The 24,726-nt window shown below is 40.7% G+C and overlaps 1 protein-coding gene across 5 annotated transcripts in view; it reads left to right on the top strand.

The window, feature by feature from the left end:
* The window catches only part of plxna4 (plexin A4), a 240,005-nt gene that overhangs the window by 166,181 nt on the left and 49,098 nt on the right, over positions 1-24,726 (top strand). For 4 of the 5 annotated variants that reach the window (XM_044185778.1, XM_044185780.1, XM_044185777.1 and 1 more), the window contains exons 6-12: positions 4,724-4,847; positions 9,379-9,532; positions 12,405-12,504; positions 12,758-12,872; positions 21,494-21,694; positions 22,537-22,633; positions 24,412-24,602. In XM_044185778.1, the coding sequence (XP_044041713.1) occupies positions 4,724-4,847; positions 9,379-9,532; positions 12,405-12,504; positions 12,758-12,872; positions 21,494-21,694; positions 22,537-22,633; positions 24,412-24,602 (982 nt within the window). The other variant, XM_044185781.1, reaches the window with a different exon arrangement.

Genomic DNA, 24,726 nt, shown 5'->3' on the forward strand with positions numbered 1-24,726 from the left:
TCTGCCCTCTTCTTACTCTCACTCTAATTGTGTCACCTTATCAAAGGCTGGGAGAAACACGAGTGCAGATTAGTTTCCATTCAGGGCCAATCTAATCCTTTCAGCTCGCTCTCTCATAATGTGTCATTGCCAGTCAGTCAAACAGCTCTGCACGACAGCAGTGTTTACCAACCAAATGAATAGATGTTGGACATCTAATTCTCCAGAAAAAAGATAGCCCCAGTCAGGCGTTTTATGACTGGTATTTGAAATCTAAATCGCTTTGATTTCTGGGGTTCTCTAAATGGTCTATTCTTTGATGTTTACAAAGGGTGGGATTGTTTCATATTGTTACAAACGATCCAATCTTTTTTTCTTTCAAGGTCTGTCTGGATAGTAATTGAAAACAATTATCCAGTGCTTTGCTCTGATAATACCTCTTACATCAGCTTAACCATGTTCGGCATTATCTTCAATATCCTTTCACTGAAGCCCCAAATCAGCCAGAGCAGCTACATAAATTCCCCTTCACAGTGGTGTGGACATTTGGGTTAATCTAAATCAATATGTGTACATGTTTGACACATTGGTGAGAGATTCAGTCAGGATGCAATACCACTTCTTAAAGAAAAGCATATATGTTAGCTGGTGTCACCCACTAGCATCTCAGTAGGGTTTTCTTCCAGTAAATACAACAGAATAAATAGAAATTTGCTGGTATTTCAGGAAAGAAATCACATAAAAGTAGTGTCAGTGATTGAAGAAGTGTTTGAAACTATGCAAGGGCTTGCATTGGCATGTACATTTTGAAGATGAAATACAAACTAGAAAGTCCAGTTTGAAGGCTTCTCAAATGCCAAACCACAACATTCATCCTTGTTTGAGCCAAACTGTATGATCTCAATGTTGCATTGCAACACAGAAAAAGTTGACTCAGGACCATTTTTTCACTGAAATATGTTGTATTTTGTTGGTGTAGCCCTCTGTGGAGGAACTCTGCACTGCATCTCATTGAGCTGAATGATAAAACACTGCATTTTTTGCAGCAGTTCCATTGTCAACCCGTAGGGAGGTAGAGAGATGCAGAGAGAAGACAAAGCCTCCCTCTTGCGCTGAGTCACAGTCCCTGCATGGTCTGTGTCTGGGATGTGAAAGTTAATAATTCGACCTGTTGGCTGTTTCATCTTGCCCAGCAAGTCTGTGACCTTCTGACTCAGAGAGAGATGAAACTTACAGTCCCTGCAGGGCTATATATGACATCTCCATAGATAAACAGAGGCTATTCGGGTACTTGTAATACAATTCACTGGCTTGCACTACCACCTCTATTTATAACTAATATGACATTTTAGAGTCTTTTTAAAGTCTGTGAAGTAAAGTAAAATGTATACAGTAAAAGCTGGCATTGCAAACATCATGTCAGGCTAGAAGGCTCCACCTGCGTTCATACGAGGATCATGATACATAATCATTGTTGATATTCAGAATTGATACACTGAAAGTGGGTAGGTTGTAAAGTAAATCTACATGTAGTCATTATTTAGAAGGTATTTTCTGTGGGTTGCATACACACAGGGAATGGTGGACCTGCACACACCAATTGAAACTAACATAAAAGAGCAGTTACAGAATGCAAATACATCCAGTTGGCTATTGGTACAAAATACTAGCATATCTCAAATGCTGTGTTTTTTAATATCATAATCCAAAAGATTACCACTTAAATTAAGTACAATACAAGATGCCTTTTTGTAGAATCTGGGATAGTATGGCAGAACAAACATAGACAAACATAGACACACACTCAAGCCACACACTGGAAATTAATCCATAAGGGTTCGCGATCACCGCTCTTTTCTTCAGATTAATGTTTTTTGTTGCAGTTGAGCAAGGGTGTTTTTAAATGACAAAGTCCATGTTCACTGTACATTTGCATAACAAGCAAAACAAATTGCATCCTGTCCACTTCTTAGAGCAAGGGATATACCCTCTCTAATGATAATGTATTAACAGGCCCCAGTCCAGTTATGTCAGGTCTAGTTGTTGCACTCATCAACTCACACTGTCTCATTATGTCTTTTTGGCTTGTAACCATATTATGATACATTATAAAACGCAGATGATAAACTTTAGGGCTGCAAATCTGCAGAAGTAATTATTTCTCATAATCACTGTACATTGAGTCGCACGCACAAAAACCTAATCTAAAAGCAGTGAGATCGACATTAACAAGTCTTTGCAGCATGTCTTGTTTACTCTGATTCTTTGGGTTGCACTGTTTCCCTGCATCATCATCCTTACATTCCTCAGTCCTGTTATTTACAGCAGCTAGCATCTCACAGAGATGATATCATAAACCTGGGCCATATGGATAGCCAAAGTGAAACTGGGGCTGTGTCCAAAATCCCTCCCGTGTTTACTCAATAGTGAGCAACAAATTGAGATTCCAGACATTTATCATCATCATTTTGCATCATCACTGACAGGTGTAATGTTGCTCAACAGTCATTTTTGCATCTATAAAATGCAGCACATTGCATTGTGGGATTGTTAGCAGGAAGTAGTGTACATGCCATGGATACAGTTTTTTTCATTTGTCATTTGGACACTCAAATGAAATGGTGGAAAAATTACCAGTGATTTAGAATTAATAGCATTACACATTGTAAACAAAGATTGTAAGTTGAGAAATGTTAGTTCGTGACTGGGGACTTTTCGCTCTCCCTAGACACATTATTGGTCTTGTATGACAACATTTGATTGAAGCTAATCTGAGGGTAACTTGGTGCCTTATTCCTTTTATTAGGTGCTTAAATTTAATTTACTCTTATCAGTGTCCATATTTTTATCAATGTCTTACTATAACAATATATATAGAGAGAAAATAGCAAATAAATGTATATTTACTGTGTGTATTTGTGTGTTTGAGAGAGAGAGAGAGTTATTGAATGGTATAAACCTCTATTCACCCATGTATTAGTCAATTGTAATGATTCAGTCAGTCATAGTGATGATTCACTTACAGAGATTGTGGCAGTAAACGCTAATAATGCATTACTGCTAGTCTTTTTGGGATGAAATTTTAGGTTTTTCTACCAAAACAGTGTCACTGTCAAAGAACAAGCACAAAGAAAAACATCATTATACAAACACTCACAGAAAAAAACACATACAAGGCAAGCATGTACACACAAATGTCCTGCTAAGCATCTTTTTAGAGTGTTATTCTTCCATGGGTGTAAACAACAGATCTGTGGGTATGCAAGGAAGAAAACTGAATGTATATGTTTATATGTATGTAGGTGAAAGTGTGCATTTGTGGGTTTCTGTGTGTGTTGTTTGCCTGGGGGTACTTATATGATGTGGTCTTATTAAATCAGTGCTAGAAAAGGAGGAACAGACAGGAGTGATAGAGAAGCACAAAGGAACCCGAAGCGATTAAACCCCTACTCAAACCAGCTTAGCAGTGAAAGCTTCACAGAAAGCCAACAATGGTTGCCTTCCTTTTAAATCTTGCTTCTCTTTTGCTTTCTTTTCCACTCTCTCTCTCCTGCACTATTTACCCCTCCTCCTGTTCTCTTCCTCTCTCAAACAGATTATTTCTTTTCTTTTTCTTTATGTCTGTCTTCTTTGCGGCACGTTAGGCCGCTTAACTTTACAATACTCATGTCAGGTCAAAACCCACCCTCCCTCAATCTCTCCAATTCAGGATAAAACGCTTCTTTCTGCATAAGGTATTACTGTATCTCAGACGTCAAACACCTCGAAAGTCTTTCTTTCATTCATTACGACCTTCCTTTCTTTTCATTCTTTTCTTTCCCTAAAGGAGTTTTAGGGCACTCTGTGGCTTTGCCAGGTTGTTAATTGCACAGCAAGTTTTTGTCTAAATCAGTAGGGGACTTGCATAAGTTTATGAGGGGATTAGATGAGAACAAGAGGGTGTGGGTGTGTGTATGTGGAGAAGAGTAGAAGGTTGAGGTTATATCGTAATTCGGGCCATTTGTTTCTCACAGAATTCCTCACCAAACATACATTTATTAACAACTTCAAGCTTCATCAGTGTTTTGTCAGCCACTTCCACTGTAATCTTTAATTTATAAACTTTCCGCTGCAAGTGTTTGGTGGGAATGAATTGCAGTTCACATTACAACCTCACTTACAAACTCATTTAGATGTTCAAACTATGGGGAGTTACCCTGCGATATGTCAAGGGATAGTGTTTGGAACAGGAGCCAGTAAATTCCTCGTATAACACAAAGGGTCCAGTCCTCCAACTATCCAAACCACTGTAATGGTCTGGATTAGACCACCTGGTGTGGTGAAGGTATTAAGAGGCGGAGGAATCCATCCCTGCCCCCCACCAACATCCATATCTCCACCTGCACTTGGCATTGCCCATGAATGCCAGTCATTAAGACAGCATTACAAAGACAAGGCCTACCTCTTTCCCAATGGACCGGCTCCACTTCCACATATAGAGCAACCATTGTTTTAAATGCCACTGCTCCCACCCCTTGGAGACTAGGTTTCCTTTCACTGGCCACTGTAGCTGGTACACTGCCAGAGAGGAAATATGATAAATGTGTCTAACTCCGTCTGTCAGGGAGGGGCGATACATTCTCTTTTTCCCAGGTGCCAACAGGTGGAGAGGGGTAAGCCCTGGTCAGGTTACTAGATTCGTGTATGTGTGTGTATTTTCATTTGTCATCCGTGAATAACACCCCCTGTCTTGTGTTTTTTCCAGGTGCACCAGAAAGGAGAAATGCGAGCGCTCATCAGAGCCCCGTCGCTTTGCATCAGACATCAAGCAGTGTGTGCGTCTCAGTGTCCACCCAAACAACATCTCAGTGTCCCAGTTTAGCGTCACGGTGAGTGGATAGAAACACACTACTACTCATCTGTAAAAAAGAAACAATGACCTGTTTTCTAAAGGTTGTGCACAGTGTTTACCATATCATAAATTTCCACTCATGCAGTTACATATTTGTTATCTATCCTACATTTCCAGTGCTGATTTTCTTTTCAAATGTCCTGATAGAGATACTAGTTGTCATTATTTTTTTACTATACTCCTTTCTTGTGCCATTTGAAGGATAAAATGTGGTCAAATTTTAAGTGATTCAATGTATTTTTTGTTAAATAAGGAAAAAGTGCTTTAGCAAGCATTTCTTTTAGTGAGCCATATTGCAGTAAACAGTGAGAAAATCTTGTCTGGCAGATTGACAATATCACACACTCAAGCGTAATATGTAATGCGATGTAATTACGCTCTAGATACTGATTAGTAGCCAGTGTTAACTCTATAATCCCGCTTTACATCATTTTACTGCCTGCCAACATGCATCCTTCAAATCCTGACCTCAGAACTTACAGTCCCATCCAGTGGAATGCTCTCCCAACAAATGTCAACAATCATTAACAGCACACAGTTTAGCTCAGCTGTGTTTATTGTGATTGTTGGCAACTAAATGCAGCACTTTTTCCCCTGGACATTTCATTCTAAAACAGCTGCCAGATTAAAGGGTCTGAATGTTTTTTGATTGTTTAAGTGTATTGATTAGTGTGCAAGGAGCTGTAATACATTGCAACAAAACATGTCTCTGCAGCAATTGGAGAAATACAAACACTTGTTGGGTAGTTGTTTTTCCATAGTTTTCTCTACCTTTCAGCAGAGTCTTTGTTTGCACTCATATCTGCTATGAGAGTATGTGATAAATTACAGGTGCCATATCATTTGTACCATGATAATGTTGGTTATATTGCTATATACAAACCTCTAATGACTATGCTTTTTTAGCTGATTAGGCTTGGGTTGCATTTGGGTTAAATTAATCAAATAGAGACCCGTGGCTGTTTCCTCACTTTAGCTCCTTGCAGATTTCACCCCCACCAAAGGCCTATTCTGATTTGACAATTATTTTTCACTGGGAAAGGAACAGGTGGCTTTTAATGTTTTTAATTGGCTGTGTATGTGTGTGTAACATGTGTCTATCCTGTTGGGTGTGTGTGATTTTACTGCAGGTTCAGGAGAAGATTGACATTCTCTGAGCACATCATGCTATTCTATATCTTCCAAGGCTTACTGTTTTTCTTTATCAAATGTAGTGTGTTGAAAGATAGCCTATTTTAAAGGTTGCAACAATAAATGCTATGAAAATCCCACTGACCTTAACCACGTTAAGTGATGTCACATTTCAATTCCCATTTCCTATTTAATGGTGGTTTAGAAATGGCTTTGAATCTCAGAGACCAAGTGCATAAATGTCTGATATGATTTTCTAAGGTCAAGCCTGTATGACTATTCTCCATCCATGTTGCTCTGAGGGTCACATGAGAGGTGCTGATTTTCTGAGGTACACCTCTGCATCACTCTAATGATATTCATGGGCTGTGTGAGTGTGTGTGTGTGTGAGAGCCTTTAGAGAGTGTTTAACCTTTTCCCAGCGAGCAGGCTTTACCCAAAGGCTATGCCACACATCTCCAACTGATTGCAGGGCAGAGGCTTCTGCCAGACAGACAGGGGCTCCTCCTTGACCTTTGTGTTATTAAATATTTGTTTGGAAAGATAAGTCAAGGCATTCTCAAGAGAAACAAACACTCCACTGCTGAAATCAGACCCAAGACCCCAAGAAACAAGCCATTACTTTCTTTTACATTTAATTCTCGCTTTGGTTTCTTCTGTTACACCATAAGCTTCGAGAGGAATTGTCTCTACAGCTAAAATTAACAGCTCACAAATAAGAACATGGCTGAATTACAGTGGCATTTCTTATTTCTGGTTAAATGGCTGTAAATTTTTCATTAAACAGCTCACAATATCAGCTCACATAGAGTATGATTTTATACATTACAATACATTATGCTTAAAGTTAAGTAAGAGTATAATATCAGCAATAACATTTGTAGGCTACTTCAGGGCTTTAGAATAGAAAATGTAAGTAGATATGAAGTCAAGTCAAATAATTTTTTCTGTCATGTGTTTTTGAATAAATTCTCACCAATCGTTTGCAGCTGCAAGACTTTTTTTCCACCATGGCAACATGAACAGCCTGTCATCACATATCCTCTGTATTAGATATGGTGTTTTGGAAACTACAGGAGGGCATTTGTGTGTGTGTGCATATGTGAGGAGGATATTTCTGTTATCATGAATAGGTTATTTTCATATTTATGCAGCCCTGCTGTGGCTGTGCTTGGCCGTGACTACTTTAAATGTAATTGAGGAAACTCAAGGTCTGGCTGTATTCCCTCCTTAAAAGGAAAAATAAATTAAAGTGAGAGAAGAAGAAGGTGAGAGGTAACGAATGAGAGAGAGGATGTGTAAGGATAGAAGCCCAGTCGTGCACTGTCCATCTTATGTGGGAAGCTGTGTATCTGTTTACACCCACACCGCCGTTGTTTCATTAAGCAGCAATATAAAAACAGCGCAGGTCAGCCCTACTCAGCCGCTGAGGCAGCTTTCAGCATCACATCACAAGTGTACTATGGACTGTGCCTCAAATCAATGCCTAGACCAAGGCCCACTGTAGACATGCTTTTCCATCAATATGTATATTTTGGTCTTGACCCCACTCCAGCTGCCTCCACAACCCTTTTTTTCTCTTCTTATTCAAGGACAGTGTTTGTTTTTTTTCACCTGCTCCACCTGAAGACAGTTTTTGCTGAGGTGCAGAGAGAGCTTACACAGCGTTTTCAAATGAAGAGGGAAGATTTGCATTCTCTATTTCCCAGAGAGTCCTCTTTTCCCTCCCTGTCCAGCAGCCTGTATGCCTGCACTTTTCTGCTCTCCTCCATTCTTCTTCACCTCAGTCTTCCTGCTATTTCTGTCATCCTCTTGTCCATAGTCTCTTTTCATCCTGCACTTTGTTTCAGCCATCTACATTCAATTGGCTTGTTCCATCTCTTCTAATTCCTCGTCCTTCCACTTACCTTGACTTTCCGCTTTTATCATTTCTTTCACTTTCTACCATAGAAACACTTATTTTTCTTGCTGAGCCAGAGAGTCAGGACATTAAGATGGAATGTTAAATCCATAGAGAGACGAAGTCCCTCCCCTTCCGGTGTCCCCCATGGGACCTTATTTTGGAAAAATATGTACAGTAGTCAATGGCGAGAGACAAATAATTTTTTGATCCAGTTTGAATTGTGCCACGAATTATACATACGATGTTTGTCAATTTAAAAGATAATTTTGCATGTCAAGAAAGTCGCAGTTTGTCTTAGTAACATTTAATTTTGTGTGAAAACGCTCAATGAGCTACATGTCTCGCTCGCACAATATACATCACCAACACCAACATGGTCGTCCCTTGTAACATTAGCTTACGTGATGTGTTTTATCCAGTGACTCCTGGTCCTTTTATCAGCCGGGAAGCAAAAGAACAAGCAAGATACATTGACTAAATGTATCAGATCATGTGACTAAATCCGGTGCTTTATATATCCATGTACGCAACACACAGGCATCGTAGCTTTAGCAGCTCTGGGTAGCTTGTGGAGCGAGAAAGTCATGATGCTACTTGCACGACTTTCGGGTGTGTAGTCTTTCTATTTACATATTTTCACAGTCTTATACTTCAACAATTTTATGAGAAACTGCGACTTTCTTGACTACCATACATATTTTTTCCGAAAAAATATCCAATGGTTATCCACCAGAAGGGGAGGGACTTTGCCTCTCCGTACAGCTCATGGATGCCACAAAGCATTATGGGAGGTGGCTAGGAAGTTAGTAGTGTTTGTGGCCATCAGATATGGGCTATTAAGATGGTACTGATTTCAGTTTTAACTCAATCTATGTCTTTCTGCATCATAGTGTTTTGATGTTGTTTGGACTTCTGAGCAGGATGCATCTGATCCCTGTTCACATATTAACCTCTCATTCAAGAGTCCTCCAGTGGCTTTTCTGGCCACTGACCACCCTGCAGATGGATCTTTTCTGTGCTCAGAACTTGCAGCTGTGCTTCCCATCAGCAATATTGTGTTAGTCATATTTGAAGAACATATTGGCTCCAAAACTGATCTGAAGTGCTCACAGATGTGGGAGTCTGAGCCCTGTAGTCATATAACAACAGTTGGGGCACAGATTTTAAGTCTCTGATCACAATTATAAAATGCACTTTGTCATGCTTCATTAATAGTATTTTTAAATGATGAATGATGTTAACTGTGTGATGTGTGCTGTTAAGAATGTGAATCCATTGAAACAGCTGAATCCTCCCTACCTTTGTTTTATTTTGCTATGATTCACCATAGTATCAGAGCTACTGATCACTTTCATTAGCTCATTTCAATATTCTTGTATTATATTTCTTATTACAGTCCATGCAATTACTGTGAGGTGAATATTTAGTTTAAAGCTGATGTCTTTTAACACACTTTTTCTTTCCCTCTCTACAGTTGGTGTTGGAGGCCCATAATGTCCCAGAACTTTCTGCAGGTGTCAACTGCACCTTTGAGGACCTGGCTGAGATGAATGGCTTGGTGGAGGGAAACCGGATCAAATGCTCCTCCCCCGCAGAGAAAGAGATGCCACGCATTATTGTTGACAAAGGTAAGGGTGGACTTATTGCAACCTTTTTGCCCAAAAAGCAACAAACTGAGATCAGGAAATGCACTATTCCATACTAGCCAGCGGTGGATGTCACAGTGTTGGCATTTGATTTGATGTTTGCATCGTAAACATCAAATGTGTACATGACATCAAAGCCTGTGATAATCTGGAGGAAGCCTGCTGATAACCTGTCAAAATGTCATTATTTGTACTGTAATATTAAGAAAAAAAAAAAAAGCCATTGCCAGCATCTAGCACTAGTAATCAACATTAGAGCACCTGTTGAATACAAACATACATGTCTGTCAGGGAAGCACATGTTCATCTGGATGTTTTCCATTCAGTCAGAAGCATGCTAGTCCTAGGGCTATGAGTGTTCTATGAATTTTTGTTTTCTCGTTGCCATCAGTAACTCAGTGGGCCTTGGAGCACTGCCCTAGGATATGTTTAGTAATTGAATGAACATTAGTTATTAGGCTGCTGTGGGATTTATTTACCACCCTCCCTCAAAGTGGATGTGCTCCAGAGGGAGTGATGGGACCCCAGTTAACCCCAGTGCAAAAAGGAGAATATCAAGCTGCACAGCTAAGTGTTTTCACTACAGTATTTCAGCTAATTTAATGCCTGGAGATTACACAGTCCCCGCAGACAGTGTCACTGTTTCCATTGGTTTCAAGAGGCAAACAGCTAAAATATTTCTGAAAATATTCATTCCACAAACAGAGAAGGGAAAATAAATTTTTCTCTCTCTCTAATTCCCCTGCTCTTAAGCTAAGCCTGGTCTAATTGAACAAAGCTCCCATGTGGGAAGGCCTGTCCCCAGGCAGGCAATCCTTCATCACCAACACTCATTGTGTCCTCATGTTGAGATAATGAAGATGCCATCTCCTTCCATACTTCCACAAAAAAAGATTAATAATGAATGAAAAGAGAATATAGATAGAACAGAAAAAGATGGTGGTCCATCAATAATACTCACAATTTACACACAAAGGAATTCTCACTGATGTTTTTTAGACCCCACCACTGTTGATGTCATGGCTCTAAAGAATATGGTATTAACACTTGCTTGTGTGTCGCTTGCAAAAATGTTATCTATTAATTGTTTTGTAGATATTGGCGCCAAAAAACAAACATTAGATAAGCGCGCCCCATGTACCAAGGCTGAGTCCTTACCACAGCAGCCTGGGGTTCAAATCCAGCCCGCGGCCCTTTGCTGCATGTCATCCCTTTTCCTGTCTGTCTTCGGCTGCACTATAAAAAAATATAGAGGCAAAAAAAAGCCCCCCCCCCAAAAAAAAAAAGAAAAATAGGATAAGTATTGTCTTAAGTGCAGAGAGCTAAAGTGAGCAGACCATCATGAAATTACAGTGCTGGAGAGACCTTTTAGGCCTCAGCTATACACATGCACAAATCTTCACATTTTCCTTCATTTATTCAGTGCACCCCCATGAACAGAAGCTTCACACACATATACACTGCCATGAACAAGCACATGGCACCACTGCAATAAAGTAATCCACCGATAGACAGCACACATGTACAGATGTAAGGCTGACAAGGAGCCTGAGGGTGCTTTGGGGAATTAAGCATTTGTTTAATGTTTGCCATGTCAACCACATGTAAAGCTGGGGATGCTGCAGTCATGCAAACGTAGATGTGTAAATATGTACTCTCAGACACACACAAATGAAGCATACAGCATTTCTCCCCATCTTTTGCTTTGCCTTTCTCCCACACCCGAAAACGCACACGGTTATATCCTTTTACTGTTTCAGGTAGAAGAAAATATTTTTGCCTATATTTGAACCTTTCATCTTCCATTTTTACTAGTACTCATTAGTCTAAGCTTGGTTGAAAGAGAGAAAAGAAGGGAGAGCGACGGATGGAGGGAGGCGAGAGGGAGGGATAGATAGTGTTAGCAGGCTTCAGCGTAACATTTAGGTGGCCTAATTAGGACAGATCCGTTGTCAGCGGTGCTTTACTGTGATTGATGAATGATTCCTTCTTTGTTAGAAAGATGGAGAGAGACATGGGGGAGAAGAAGGAGTCACAGTGTGGAAGGAAGAAAAGAGACCTGTGTGTAGAGATAGTGGGGATATGAGAGAGAGAGGTACAGAGGTAGTGTAGCGAGAGAGCAGTTAGATGTGTGGATGTGCTGTTGAATTAAACATGAACTCCTTCATTAGGGCCAGACAAAAGGACACACCAAATACAGATGAGGTGCAAGCTTGCATACACACACCCACTTACACACACCACACACAAACACACATAGTTTCTGTTTCATCTTCTTCCCCCTTTACCTTGTCAAAGACACTCTCAAAGACTTTTCCGGGAGAAAATTTTCCATCCCAAGGGAAATGTGTGTGCACCAACTTTTATTGTCTCTTGTAAGGCAACAGGGATAGGGAGACTTAACCCAACAAAACCCTTCTACTCTCCCCCTCTCTAAAGATACTGCCTTTACCACTGCAACAGGCTGAGCACCTGTGGCTCAAAGCAGTGCAGTCATCTTTTCTTCATGGGAAAATCTAATGTGACTAGACACTGAAAAAGGATATGTGAACAAGTGAATAAAATTATCATATAGGCACGGGTTCTTTTTAAAAGTGTCTACAATATTGTCTGCTAGTGCTGGAAAAGTAGCTGTGGCATGCAACCATTATAATACTGCTTTGTTTCTCCTATTTGTTACAAAAGTTGATTGAAACTGTCACTAAAGGATTCAATAAATGACTTCTGACACAAAAGCAATTCTTGCTTGTATTAGTTCTCATTCTTTTTTTCCTCCTCTTTTTTTACCTGAATACAAAACATTCTACCTCTACGTATCAAACTATTAATCTTGACTATGATCTATTTTCTGTAGGTGACCACCAGATTGTGCAGCTCTATCTCAAGTCCAAGGAGACAGGCCTGGCATTCGCAAATACCAGTTTTGTTTTCTACAATTGCAGCGTGCACAAGTCGTAAGTCTATGTCTACTTATAGCTTTCAAGACCACTTCGCTCTAGCAGATAGCTTATCATAATCCTAAACAGAATCAGAATCAAGTTTTTTATCAATATGAAGGGTCATGTTGATGATAAAACTTGATTCTTAAACTGTTGGAAATTGTATTGTATACATAAGTAAGTAGGCATGTTGAGCTTCTGTTCTCAAGTGTATTTTCTGCTGTTCAATGCTAATTCACTTCTTCACTCTCCTCTGCTCTCCATACAGGTGTCTGTCATGTGTGAGTAGTCCTTACCAGTGCCACTGGTGTAAATACAGGCATGACTGTACCCACGACCCTCGCACATGTTCCTTCCAGGAGGGCCGAGTCAAGAAGCCTGAGGTGAGTCCCAAGCCAAGGCTAGCAATAAAAGTGGTTTACTTGATTTTAACCCCCCCCCCCCCGTAGGTGCCGCTAGGAGAGTGAAACCCTTAATGGAGGGTTGACAATCAAACTGCCCATTAAGACAATGTCCAAGAATCCCCATAGTCTTTAATGCTGCCCAGCTCCAGCCAGCCTCTTCGTAGTGGGCCAGCTCAATAATAAAACATGGTGAAATAAATTGAGGGGAAATGTTTGGCTACATGAGACTAATAGCTATCATTCTAGGTTTCACATGCAAAAAGAGTTATGTTAAAAGGATTGAGACACCTTTCAGCTGTAGTGCTTCCATCTGGCATGAGTCTCTTGGCATGTCTCGCTCTTGACTGCACATCAAAGAGCAGTGGAAACTAATAAAACGGAGCCATTTCCTCTTGCCCATCCCTATTCCCTGCGACAGCTTAGTCTGTGTGAATTATCAATAGTATTGGCAGCCAGTTCTATTCCCGTCGAAGCAGAGCCCACCATAATTAGGCTGCTCTGCTGCAGAGGACAAGCCACTCACTGGATGGGGTACATTCAGTGGATGCCCCCAACCCGCCCACTCCCCATCCTATGAGAGAGGTCTCACTCTGATTAAGAGTCACTGCCACAGTGGTGGCCTTCCGGGTAGAGCAAGGAGGTAAGGAAGGTTTGGGTATGTGCCCATGTATGTGTGTAACCTCTGGTGTGAGCTGGTGGGTATAGTATGTCCGTGTACCAGCGTGCTTCTATGTATTTAGATTTTTGTGTATGTGTATCCTGAATACAGTTTTTCCCTGTCTGTACCCTGCCAAATCACGGTAGTTTTCAGGGGGAGGCTTTTACAGGGAGTTAGTGGCCTGTTAATCCTAGCCTGAGGTGAGCTATGATGAAGATCACTAGTGCTCATGTCTGGGTTGGCAGACGCTGCACGACGGGCAGGGACAAGCTTAGCCAGATTGCCTCCTTTGATGAGCAGACTGCTCTCAATTGTGTTATTCCACCCATGTTTCCCCCGAGCCATTCAACCTGCACAGACGATATTATTTTCTTTTTCTGTAGTTTCCATTATCCTTTTGAACCTTCTGCTTAGTCAGACCCAATCCTGAGTCTTTGCAGGTTTACTTTTCCAATTAACTCAGGGGCTGGTGGTCAATGTTGACTCTGGATAATAAAGTGTGAATCTTCTCCCATTGTGTTGCTGACTAAAAGAAAACCATAAATAAGCAAAGGGGATTTGATATTTGCACATTAATGACATCCCTTTTTTGACGTGTTGTTTCAGAAAAAGCAGGTGTTTTGCAGGCTTAATGACTTTTAATTTGCTTTTAATTAACCCCTCAAATCCAAGGTCATGTATTTGCTGCCAGATTTTTGGTTGCCGTTTTGAATTAACAACTTAGACAAACACACATACAAGCTTAAGAACATGCAGACACATGCACAACTATCCATAGAATCATTCCCAAATTTCACAAAAGTCAACTTTGATCTGTGAAATGGGATGGCCTTTTTCTGCTGCAGATGACTTTTTGTGTACTATTACAATTACAGGATTTCAGGCAGTGATCTGAATAATCCCTTAACACTATGCTAATGATTGAGGCCAGGCAAATCTTCCTACTGGTTGAGCTTGTTGTTAGTATGCATGGCAGGACAGAGTTAAAGCCAGGCCTGGGCGTACAGTGGGTGCCTTTTTATTCATGCCAGAAATGATATGGGCACACGGATGAGACATTTGCCTGTTGGCACATTAACCAAGGCCACGTCCCTGTTTGCCCTCCACACATCTCAAGGACTTAGCCATTCTGATGAGGCTCACTGACAAAGAACATGCAAGCAGTTTCATTTGGTTACACTGAATAAATAGCCAAAAGTTATTCCTGACCACTACTGTTGCATTGATTATATGAATAGTCTGTGCTTGTTTACCCAGTACGCAGTGTTTGTTTACCTGCATATTTATCACTTTTTCTAACTGCATCCCCCATCCCTAAAGCGCACAAATAGCCTCACCTCAAGCAACTGAAACTGAGGACACTTCCTGTTCTCTTTGTCTGATGAAAACCACAGGAGGATATTTCCCTTTCTTCTTCTCCTGTCTGCTACACAGCATGTTCATATCCTGAGCTGCTGCCAAGCATTTCCCTAATCTATTCAGCTGGTAACACACCAAAATATGAACGTTACTGAATATATATCACTACCCCTTAGCGCATCCTTGCATTAGTTACTACTTGTCTGTGTTGTGGTGATCAATGCATGGGAGTTTATTTAACAGGACGTTATTGATCAAGTGATCAAGATAATTTTATTAAAGAAGCTAAATGCCAGCAGTAATAGCTGTTAGTTGTCAATATTGGACAGGAATGGTAGAGAGAGCTTTGGTTCGATTCATAGACAAATCAATGTTGTACACAGGCTCTGACTGCTGAGTCAGTTGGGTATTTGCAGAGTGAGGACCAAAGGGATGTGTCGAAATTGAAAATGAAAGCAAATTACACAAAATTGGGTGGGGGGTGGAAAAAAAAGATATTGAAAGTGAAAGATTGAAGAGCTTCATAATGCCATTGCTTTGCTCTAGCATAGGGATCCTACACGGTTTCATACAACCGGATTTTAAACAAACCTCCAGGTTAGGTAAACTTATTAGAAGACAAACATGTACAACTTGTAGTTGTACGTGAACAGGTTTCCTGTGTAATGAGGGATTATTATTGACATTTCAGGTGCTCTAACATTTGGTTTTACCTTGAAATAAAGTGGTTTAGATAATCTGGCTAAACTATTTGTTTGATCATCTAAAAACTTGTGTTTGTTGCCTTGTCAGACTTCATTGTGACAATGTCACCATGTTCTCAGATCTCAGCAGTTAGTTTAGTGAGTAGAATGTTATCATAACCAATAGAAATGATGGCCTAAACTAGTGAAGAAAAACCCAAGTTGTAATGTTCATTTAAGAGGAAGGACAGAGATGCAGGGAGAGAGACCAAAAATGGCAGGAGAAAAGAGTGAGAGGTATTTGGGGGGAAAAAAAACTTAAGGTGTGGACTAAATGGCTGGATAGAAACAAGGTGAGGAGCAGCAGGGAAGGAGAGAGGATGAACAGAGAGTGAGAGTGTCTTTGCCCGAGGCTCTGTAGGAGATGATAAAACAGAGGCCAGTTAAGGGGAGCTCTTGGTAACCACAAGGTGTGTGTGTATGTGTACTCTATGAAAACTTAAGATCCATTTCATCTTCACACCTTACACTGCTATAATTATGGGCCTCTCTCTCTTTCTCGCCCACCCTCCCTTCTTTCTTGCTTCAAACTATGCCAAGGGCTTTTACATTCACAGTTCCCAGTCCGCTGCCTACTCTCTGTCACTCTCCCTATCTCCACCCTTCACACCTCCCACCAGCCTCCAATTATCAGATCTAAGTAGGTCCCGCAGAAGAAAAGAAGTCAGGAAAGAGAGGAGGAGAGAGAATCAGTGAGAGGGAGTTGATAAGAGAAATGAGAAGGGTCAGTGAGCTAGATAGGACGAACAACACATTCTGGGTGTAGAGAGACATAAATGAAGGAGGGATAAAGCATGAGCATGACAGAGAATCAGAGATGAGGTCAGAGAAAACAATGAGTCACTGATGGAGAGAGGAAGAATAAAGGATAATTATATAGAGGAAAAAAAGAGGCGCCAACTTGGCTTTCAGAAGTCAGGGCTTATTACGTGGTTATGATGAGTCATGCTATTGACAGGTACTTTTCTCTTTCTATTGTAAGTTCTTGATTACATGACTGTAGGACTGTCACTGAAGTTCACATCTTCACACAAAGACACAAACACATGCATAAACTAGTCTGCCTCACATCTAGAATGTACTTTGTAGTCTCTCTCGCCTCCTGCTGACAGACCAATTATCTCTTTCTTCAGCCAGGAAAAAATATATTAAAGGTGGGGTATGTAATTCTGGAGAAATCCAATACCATGACAAATACCATGATATTGCACGAACAATGAACAATGACACAGCAAGTAATGTAACTAACGTTAGCTAGGTTGTGGGTTAGCGAACTGTTCCTACAGTTGCTGCTGCGAAGCTAACAGCCAGAGAGGACGAGACGGTTTCTCAGAGCCAGCAAACCAGCTCCAGACAGCGACACTCACAACTCTCCTGCTACTATAGCAAACATCACAACAACAGCATATCTTGGCAAACTAGAAAGTAAGCTGAATGTCCGTGGGCAAGTCATTAAACGTTACCTGACACTCAAATCATGGCTGGAATAGTGTTGTGTGGCTTGGTCCGAGCCACTTTGTTTGTTTCCCATTTACAGAGCCAGGGCTGTGTACAAACACTAGAGTTTTTCTTCAGCGCACACACACTGAATGGACAGCTAGCGGACTGTGAGGAGATATTCACCCCTTCCATCCCGCTTACCTCTGTTAGTAACTACTCATTCAGATCGATTTGGATAAATTTGTCCAGGTTTTTAAGATATCTGCCTACACACCAATATAATGGGGTTAAAGGAAAAGTTGTTTATGGTGCTCACATCATAGAAAAATTTTATTTGAAAAAACAAGAGCAACATCTCTTTCCAGAAACAGTTTCTCTGTTACTCTAAATAATCCACATATTATGCTGTCAGTGGTTGTCATAAAGAACTAGAACACTAGAGGTGTCAATGAAAACGGTTAACATTTAGGTCTGTAGATTATTTAGCCTGGGAATCAGACGAATCTGCCAAGCTCATGTTTCATTTGGTCTGGCAGGTACGTCTGGTCCCTCTCTCATTCAAACAGATTTCCACCAGTTCTGGATTCAGTCAAGCCAATCACAGCCATTTATCTAATATGGGGCGGGTTTGATTAAATGACTAACAGAGTAGCATTACTGGTCCAGATTTGAAGTCACACGTTACACGTTTCGCTGATCTGATTGGTTGGTAAAGCGCAAGGCACCAGGCTCACGAAACTCAAACTGTCAAACTAGGCAGTGCTGATCAAAAATGAATCAAGATTCTGTTACTGCATTGCATATTTCCCACCTCAAATGTTTTTAGAAACACATTTTAGTAAACCAAATCTTTTATTTTTATTTTACATTTTTATATGATCACCATACTACCATATCTCACTTCATCGCCTCCACTCTCCTTCTCTTCCTCCTCCGACTGGTAGGAGTCAGGCAGTCAACAGTATGGAGCCTGATGGAGCAAAGAGTTGTAAATTTAAATTCTGTATGATGGCTCACAGCTACAGTATGTGTATATTTACAGTGATGTGTAGGGTGTGTACATGTAGGATGTGGTTAGTGTGCATGTATATGTGATTTCAATTTGCTCCTTTGTTATTCATCGCACTTCAGTCGTTGGGGGTTAAGAGCGGAAATAAATGCACTGACATTAGATCAACTTAATGTTGACATAAATCTTAACGGGCGACAGCGAGCTTCACTGCCAACATCACCAGCATCAGTAGCCAACTAGCATATACATATGTGTTTGTCCAAACCACTGAAAGCCCACTTGGCCTCAGGGACTGCTGGCAACGATCACGGTGTTATATTAGTGTGTCTGAGTGTGTATGTATATATACAAACAGAAAAATCAAAGCTAAGTAGGAGACAAGACACGTACACACTTGCTTGCTTGATTCCCTGCCAAATTATGAATTTTTCATTGTTGTTGAAGCAAATAAGGAATCTGTTTCGTGCTTTTATATTTTGCTGTTCCTTCTGTCACAAAACTTAAAAAGGTGAGAATTAAGATTTTACTGATTTTGAACAGACGTGATGAATGACAGTTTGTAATTCTAGCAAGGTTGACAGTGTGCTTTTGTGTGAGTGTGTGCAATCTGTAGTAGTTGGGGAAGCCTGCTTCACAATTACAGGGCAGATGAGTTAAATTTATGGGATAAACCAGTGTGTGTGTTTGTGTATGTGTGAAAGAATGTGTTTATGTGTGACTATGTAAGATTATTTACCTGAGACTACATGGATGGGTATTTGGAGAGCAAAACAAAAAAACAAGTACTGTCAGTGTTGTAAAGAGAATTATGGAAGGTGTTAATGACATGGTGAAATAGTGTGTATGTGTGTAGTCAGCAGCTGTTGGAATTTGCTTTTTGAAGTTTTCCATCTCATGACATGTTGTCATAAAGGCAGATGATACAAGAGATGCTGTCTGGCTCAGACACGTGGCGTTTATCTTATACTGTAATGAGATTCGAAGGCTCTAGTTTATTCCCTGTATGTGTTTGCATGCATGTGTGTGTGTATGTTTGCGAGCATACACTCGCATGTCAGTGTGTGTTAACCTTGAATCTGCTTGCATGTACAACAAAGTGTAGTTTTGGGGAGAGTTTTTGGGTTTAGGGTTTCAAACACTTCAGTGCATTTTAGCTGTGATGTGTAGCTCTGTGTATGTGTGTGTGCACCTCATCATCATAAGCCACTATCAGTATAGATCTTCAAGATTCAGCTTTACTCACCGTGTTAAGTCATACTCCAATGCTTCCCATGCCTTCATTTCCACAAACCAGATCAAATGTCCCTATTGTTCAAGTGTATTAACTGGAAAAGATGTGATTAAAAATGGATTGCATCTCTCTTTGCTCTCCCACTCATTTTCATTCTCTAAATACGACCCTTCGTTCTTAGGAAAATGAGATTTGGAAGAGCAAACACGCATGCACCACCTCTTCCTTCCTCTCCACCAGTGAACTCACTCACCCTGTTTGTCATTTATCTATAATGACTTTGTGAATAGTGTCACAGAGCGCTCCCCTTTCTCTCACCACACAGCCACCCAGTCAGTCACTCAGCCTAACCCAATCAAGTGGCTTTTAATGAACTTCAAACAAGTGTTATCACCCAGTTCAACGTGTGCTATGCTTCACTCCCCCCCCCAGCTCCATGCATGCGGGGGTTCACCTTATCTTCTCTCCTTCTTTTCACCCTCTTTACTTCTGACTCTTTGACATGCTAAAGCTCCCCCTGTCGCAAATGCTTAATGGTATTTTTTTGCCTCTTTCAGTCTGTTCTTTTGTTGTTCCTCTCTCTCATTTTGCCTATTTTGCTCTCTCTATATCCACCACTCTTCAGCGAAAACATGAAACAGTTTAGGGAAGTGCTGTTCTCTATTTACTATCTTTACCCTCCTTTACCTCCTTTACCTCCTCACCTTTTCACTTCTGCTTGTCAGTCACTTTCCTGTTCATGCCATTTTTTTTTCTCCACTTGTTCTATCTGTCTTTCCTTTTCTCTTTTGTGTCCATCTCTTCCCCTCTCCTCACCTGTCGTCCTCCTCTTTCCTCTCCTCTTTATCTTTCAGGCATAGGTGCTCTATATTTAGCCAGCTACTCACACCTGAATTGATTGGCTGTTAATTTTAGACCTCCAATTGCTAAGTGACTCATCTCCTTTCTCTCTCTCTCTCTCTCTCTCTCTCTCTCTCTCTCTCTCTCTCTCTCTGCCATTTATTCTTGCCTAATTACTGCACAGGCAGAAACCAACCTTATTTTGATCCATCAGTGACATCTTTTCTTCATGAACAAAAACATGAACACAACTGCTAAACATACAAATACAAACTGAGAGCTCATATAATTTCTGTATAAGTGTCTGTTTCATTGTATCATTATGCTCCCATCCTGTGGATAATGACGGTGGAGCACATTTTGAGCTGGCCCTCCACTCACAATGTGAGCAGGTCCTACGACTGTCTAACCAAGAGACTCAGCTGATCTCAACCCAGCGCGAACTATCAAAATACAAGCACTAAAACACTGAAAATAGTACACAGTGAAGTAGCTATGTCATTCAATTAAACCAATGTTTGTGTAAGTACTGTTGGGTACTGTACCTGATAAGATAAATGTCAGTCATGTTGTTGGAATATTCCTGGTGCAATTAATAACCATCCTCAGTGTCTCCAAATAGATTTAACTGATTGAAAATGTTGACCTTTTCATTATCATTTTCATAACCCATATCAATGTAATGTCAAAAATATACAGGCATCAAAAGTAAAAAAAAAAAAAAAACAAGTTTTAAAAGACAGCTCTTTACTGTGTTATCACTAACAATATAATAAAGCATTGCTCAGGCTTGTAAATTTTATTGGGTAAGGTATTTGTAAGTAGTCCAAAATTTCAGCACACACAGAGGTAATTTTAGATCAGCATTCCAGTATGAATTGACTTATTTGTGATGCCAAAATTGGTGGCCGATTGATCAGCATGTACATAGATTTGAAATGATGTCATGATGTAAGGCTACAGTACAATTTTAACCTGGCTGACTATTACGCCTGAATGGTCCTTTGCATATGAAGTATGGCGTATGAAGGGCCAGATTTACATTTATGAAAGTTGAAATCAAATAGAGTTTGTTGTCTCCCTAACATTTATCTATTATTCCATTCAAATTCAAAAAGAGAGTTGTGTACTTCAGTTGTGTGCCTCAGGTGAAAAGAAAACTGCACTTCTAATAACACTTCTAATAACACTCAGGTGCAAAATGACATTGCAGGATCTCCTCGAGTAACATTAATCTAATTGCAACTATTCATTAAACCTGGTGAGAAGACTTGTAGTTACACACCATCCTTCCTTGTCTTTTTGTCTCTCTTCCAGGGGTGTCCACAGTTGCTGCCTGCAGATAGGATCCTGGTTCCAGTCAACGTGGTAAAGCCGATCACCCTACGGGCAAAGAACCTCCCCCAGCCCCAGTCTGGACAGAGGGGGTATGAGTGTCTGCTGACCATCCAAGGAAACGAGCACAGAGTTCCTGCCCTGCGCTTTAACAGCTCCTCAGTGCAGTGTCAAAACACATCGGTGAGGATGAGTGTGTGCATGTGTGTGTGTTTTACTTGCCAGCTTCTGTGGAATATCATCATTGACCACCACACACCAACACAATCTCTATAAAAAAACGCCCCATTTCTATAAAGTTCTCCTATAAAAGTGACCATAATATTTTTTCAATCTCTCACACACATCCAGCAACACGCGCACACACTGATTCCAGCTGAGGGTTTTTCCTTTTCTAGCTAGACAGTGGGTAGATGAGACAAGAGCCTGACTTCTCTCCTACACAGCCATTCCTGCGATCATGCTCCATTCACTGACTGAATAATGCATTGACAGCAATGAAAGACTAGCATGAAAAAGGCTTTATGCTGGTCTTGATGCTAATCATCTGTTGATACAATAACATCTCATCTTCCTGTCTATCTTCATCACTCTGAATATCTGTGTCAGTGTCTTTGTGTAGAGATGTCTATGGCATTTTATGTGTATAATCACAGTACAATCCAAATATTGTACTCTGATTGAGCAGTGAAGGAGGAAAACTGTAATTTAGTGGAAAATTATGATTCTAGCACCAACCCTTCATGCTGCTAGTGTAACAGAACCGAATGAAAAATAATGTCTTTGAAAGCTCTCTGGTGTGTACAGTGCGTGTTTGTGAATTCAGTATGTGTGAGTTCATGTGTGTATTCACCGTGTCTACAGCCACCTGTTGATGATGCGTTTTGCATTCAAAAGAGTATTGTGATACCAGAGGCGTTTGGACTTAGAAATAATAGACAGTTTAAAGTAGCTTCTCTCTCTCTCTCTCTTATACGATCTTCCCCATCTCTCCCTCTTTCTCTCTCTGGTTGCCATGGTGATAGTATTTCTATGATGGGATGGAGATGAGCAGTCTTCCCGTGGAGCTGACAGTCATCTGGAACGGAGATTTCAGCATTGACAACCCTGCCCACAACAAAGGTGAGCATGCACATAGGCACGAGCATGTGTACACATGCACGCACACACATACACACACACACATACATACATCCATATTACCTCTTTCCATAGTGTGATACTGACAGTATCATAAGAAACCACACACACATATAAAGTCGACATAGTCATAAACTCTCACTTTGCACACACACAGACGCATACACACATTAAAGCCACTGCCTCCCCATTATTGCCCTTGGAGCCGGTCTCCATGGCAACAGGCGGGTGGTATGCTGAGGTGCAGCATCCATCCCCTGATGTTGCCGTGTAGAGTGGTTAACTTTAACACATCCTCTCTTACGCTTTCCTTCTCTCATTCCCCTCCTGTCTCTCTCCATTTGTCTGTATGTCTCTCCTGCACTTCACTGTTGTCTGTCTGTCTCTTCCCAACTCTCTAAATTCCATTTTCTTGCCTCCTCTCAAACATTATTTCTTTTCAGCTGTTATTTAGTTTCTGCTCTTATTTGCTCTGTCAACACCTCTCTGGGAGTTTGACAATCTATCCATCTCTGTCGCCACTTCCTCTCTCCTCCCTTCATTTCATTTTTCTCATCTCAGCAATTCAATATGCGTTACTGGCACACATTTCAGGAGAGCAATAATGGAAAAATATTTGGATTCAGCTGAACATAATAATGCTAACAAATAACCAATAATAACAACAGTGTAACTGAAATTATGAATCTAAGTAAGCAAAGCTAAATTTTTATTCCAGGCTGGATTTATGGAAAGTAAATAGGTGTAGCATATGATATATTTCACTGCCTCTCATTTTTTTTCTGTCCAACTCTTCATCTACTCACAGTATATGTGGAATGACAGCTCAGTGCTGAATTTTTAAGCATTCATCATTCAGCTGCTGAGCTTGATTCAGTTTGGCCACTGGCGATCCACTACTGTGAGCAATCCATGCTGGGGCAGGAAAACAGCAGCATGCTGGGTGTTGTAGTTCTCTGACAGGAAAACAACTCATTTTAACCAAAGGCAGTGGAGTCAGGCATAAGAAACGTATTGTTAAAATGTGGATGATATGCCAACATGACACTGTGCTGTTAGGCAAAGTTTGTACAGTGTTTGTGTGTGTTTGCAGTTGTGTGCATGTGTGTCTGAGTCAAATACGGAGTTCAAAACATATCCTTGAACATAAGTGTAGAATCAAAGAAGCAACAAAAGTTAGAGAAAGAGAGGGAGATGCTTGAACTAGAGAATCCTCCTCTTCCCTCTGCATGCCTTTGTTTGCCTGTGGAGGAAACTGTCCTAGGGAATCATTTGATGGACAGATCACACATGCATCTAATGGCAATTAAAAAGAAAATGGCTGGCCTGTTGCCATGGAGATGATATGTTAAATCTGTGGTGGGTTAGCAGAGGTGAGAGGCAGCAGTGTCGAAACTCAAGGAGAGGGAATATATGATGAGTAGATGATGATAGATGGAGAGATAATGAGACAAAGATATAACGAATGCTCTCAAAATGTTCAATTTGTTGTTCGCATATTCAAACAGCAGCTGACAGACATTGAGAGAGACATTGAAACAATCCACATTTTAGTTTGTTGTGTGTTTTGAAGTGTTTATCCATCATTTTAGAGGCTTTTACCCAAAATAAATTTGCATGCATTTGCTGTTCTGTAATCATCTGTACAAAGGTTATTCACTTGAATTCTCCACTCTCTCTCTCCCTCTACGTTGCTTTCTTCCCTTCCTTCCCTCTTATTTCTTTTCCCTTCTCTCTGTTTTCTTCTTCCTCCTGCACAGTCCATCTGTACAAGTGCGACGCCCAGCGTGGAAGCTGTGGTTTGTGTCTGAAGGCAGATCCGCTGTTTGGGTGTGTTTGGTGTAAAGGAGAGAACCGCTGCACCCTCAAGCAACACTGCCCCCACCCCGAGAACCAGTGGCTGGAGCACAACGGCATCAACAGCAAGTGCACCCACCCACGGATCACACAGGTGGGACACACAACAGAAGACACACGCATCAGTGTCCACATGTCCACACATTCAAGTGTCTTTTTAAATCAACAGCCATACATACACACATACACATAATTATAGTGTACTGATGGGAATATAC

Source organism: Siniperca chuatsi, linkage group LG23, assembly GCF_020085105.1.
Source record: "Siniperca chuatsi isolate FFG_IHB_CAS linkage group LG23, ASM2008510v1, whole genome shotgun sequence".
In the NCBI taxonomy this organism is placed as follows: domain Eukaryota; kingdom Metazoa; phylum Chordata; class Actinopteri; order Centrarchiformes; family Sinipercidae; genus Siniperca; species Siniperca chuatsi.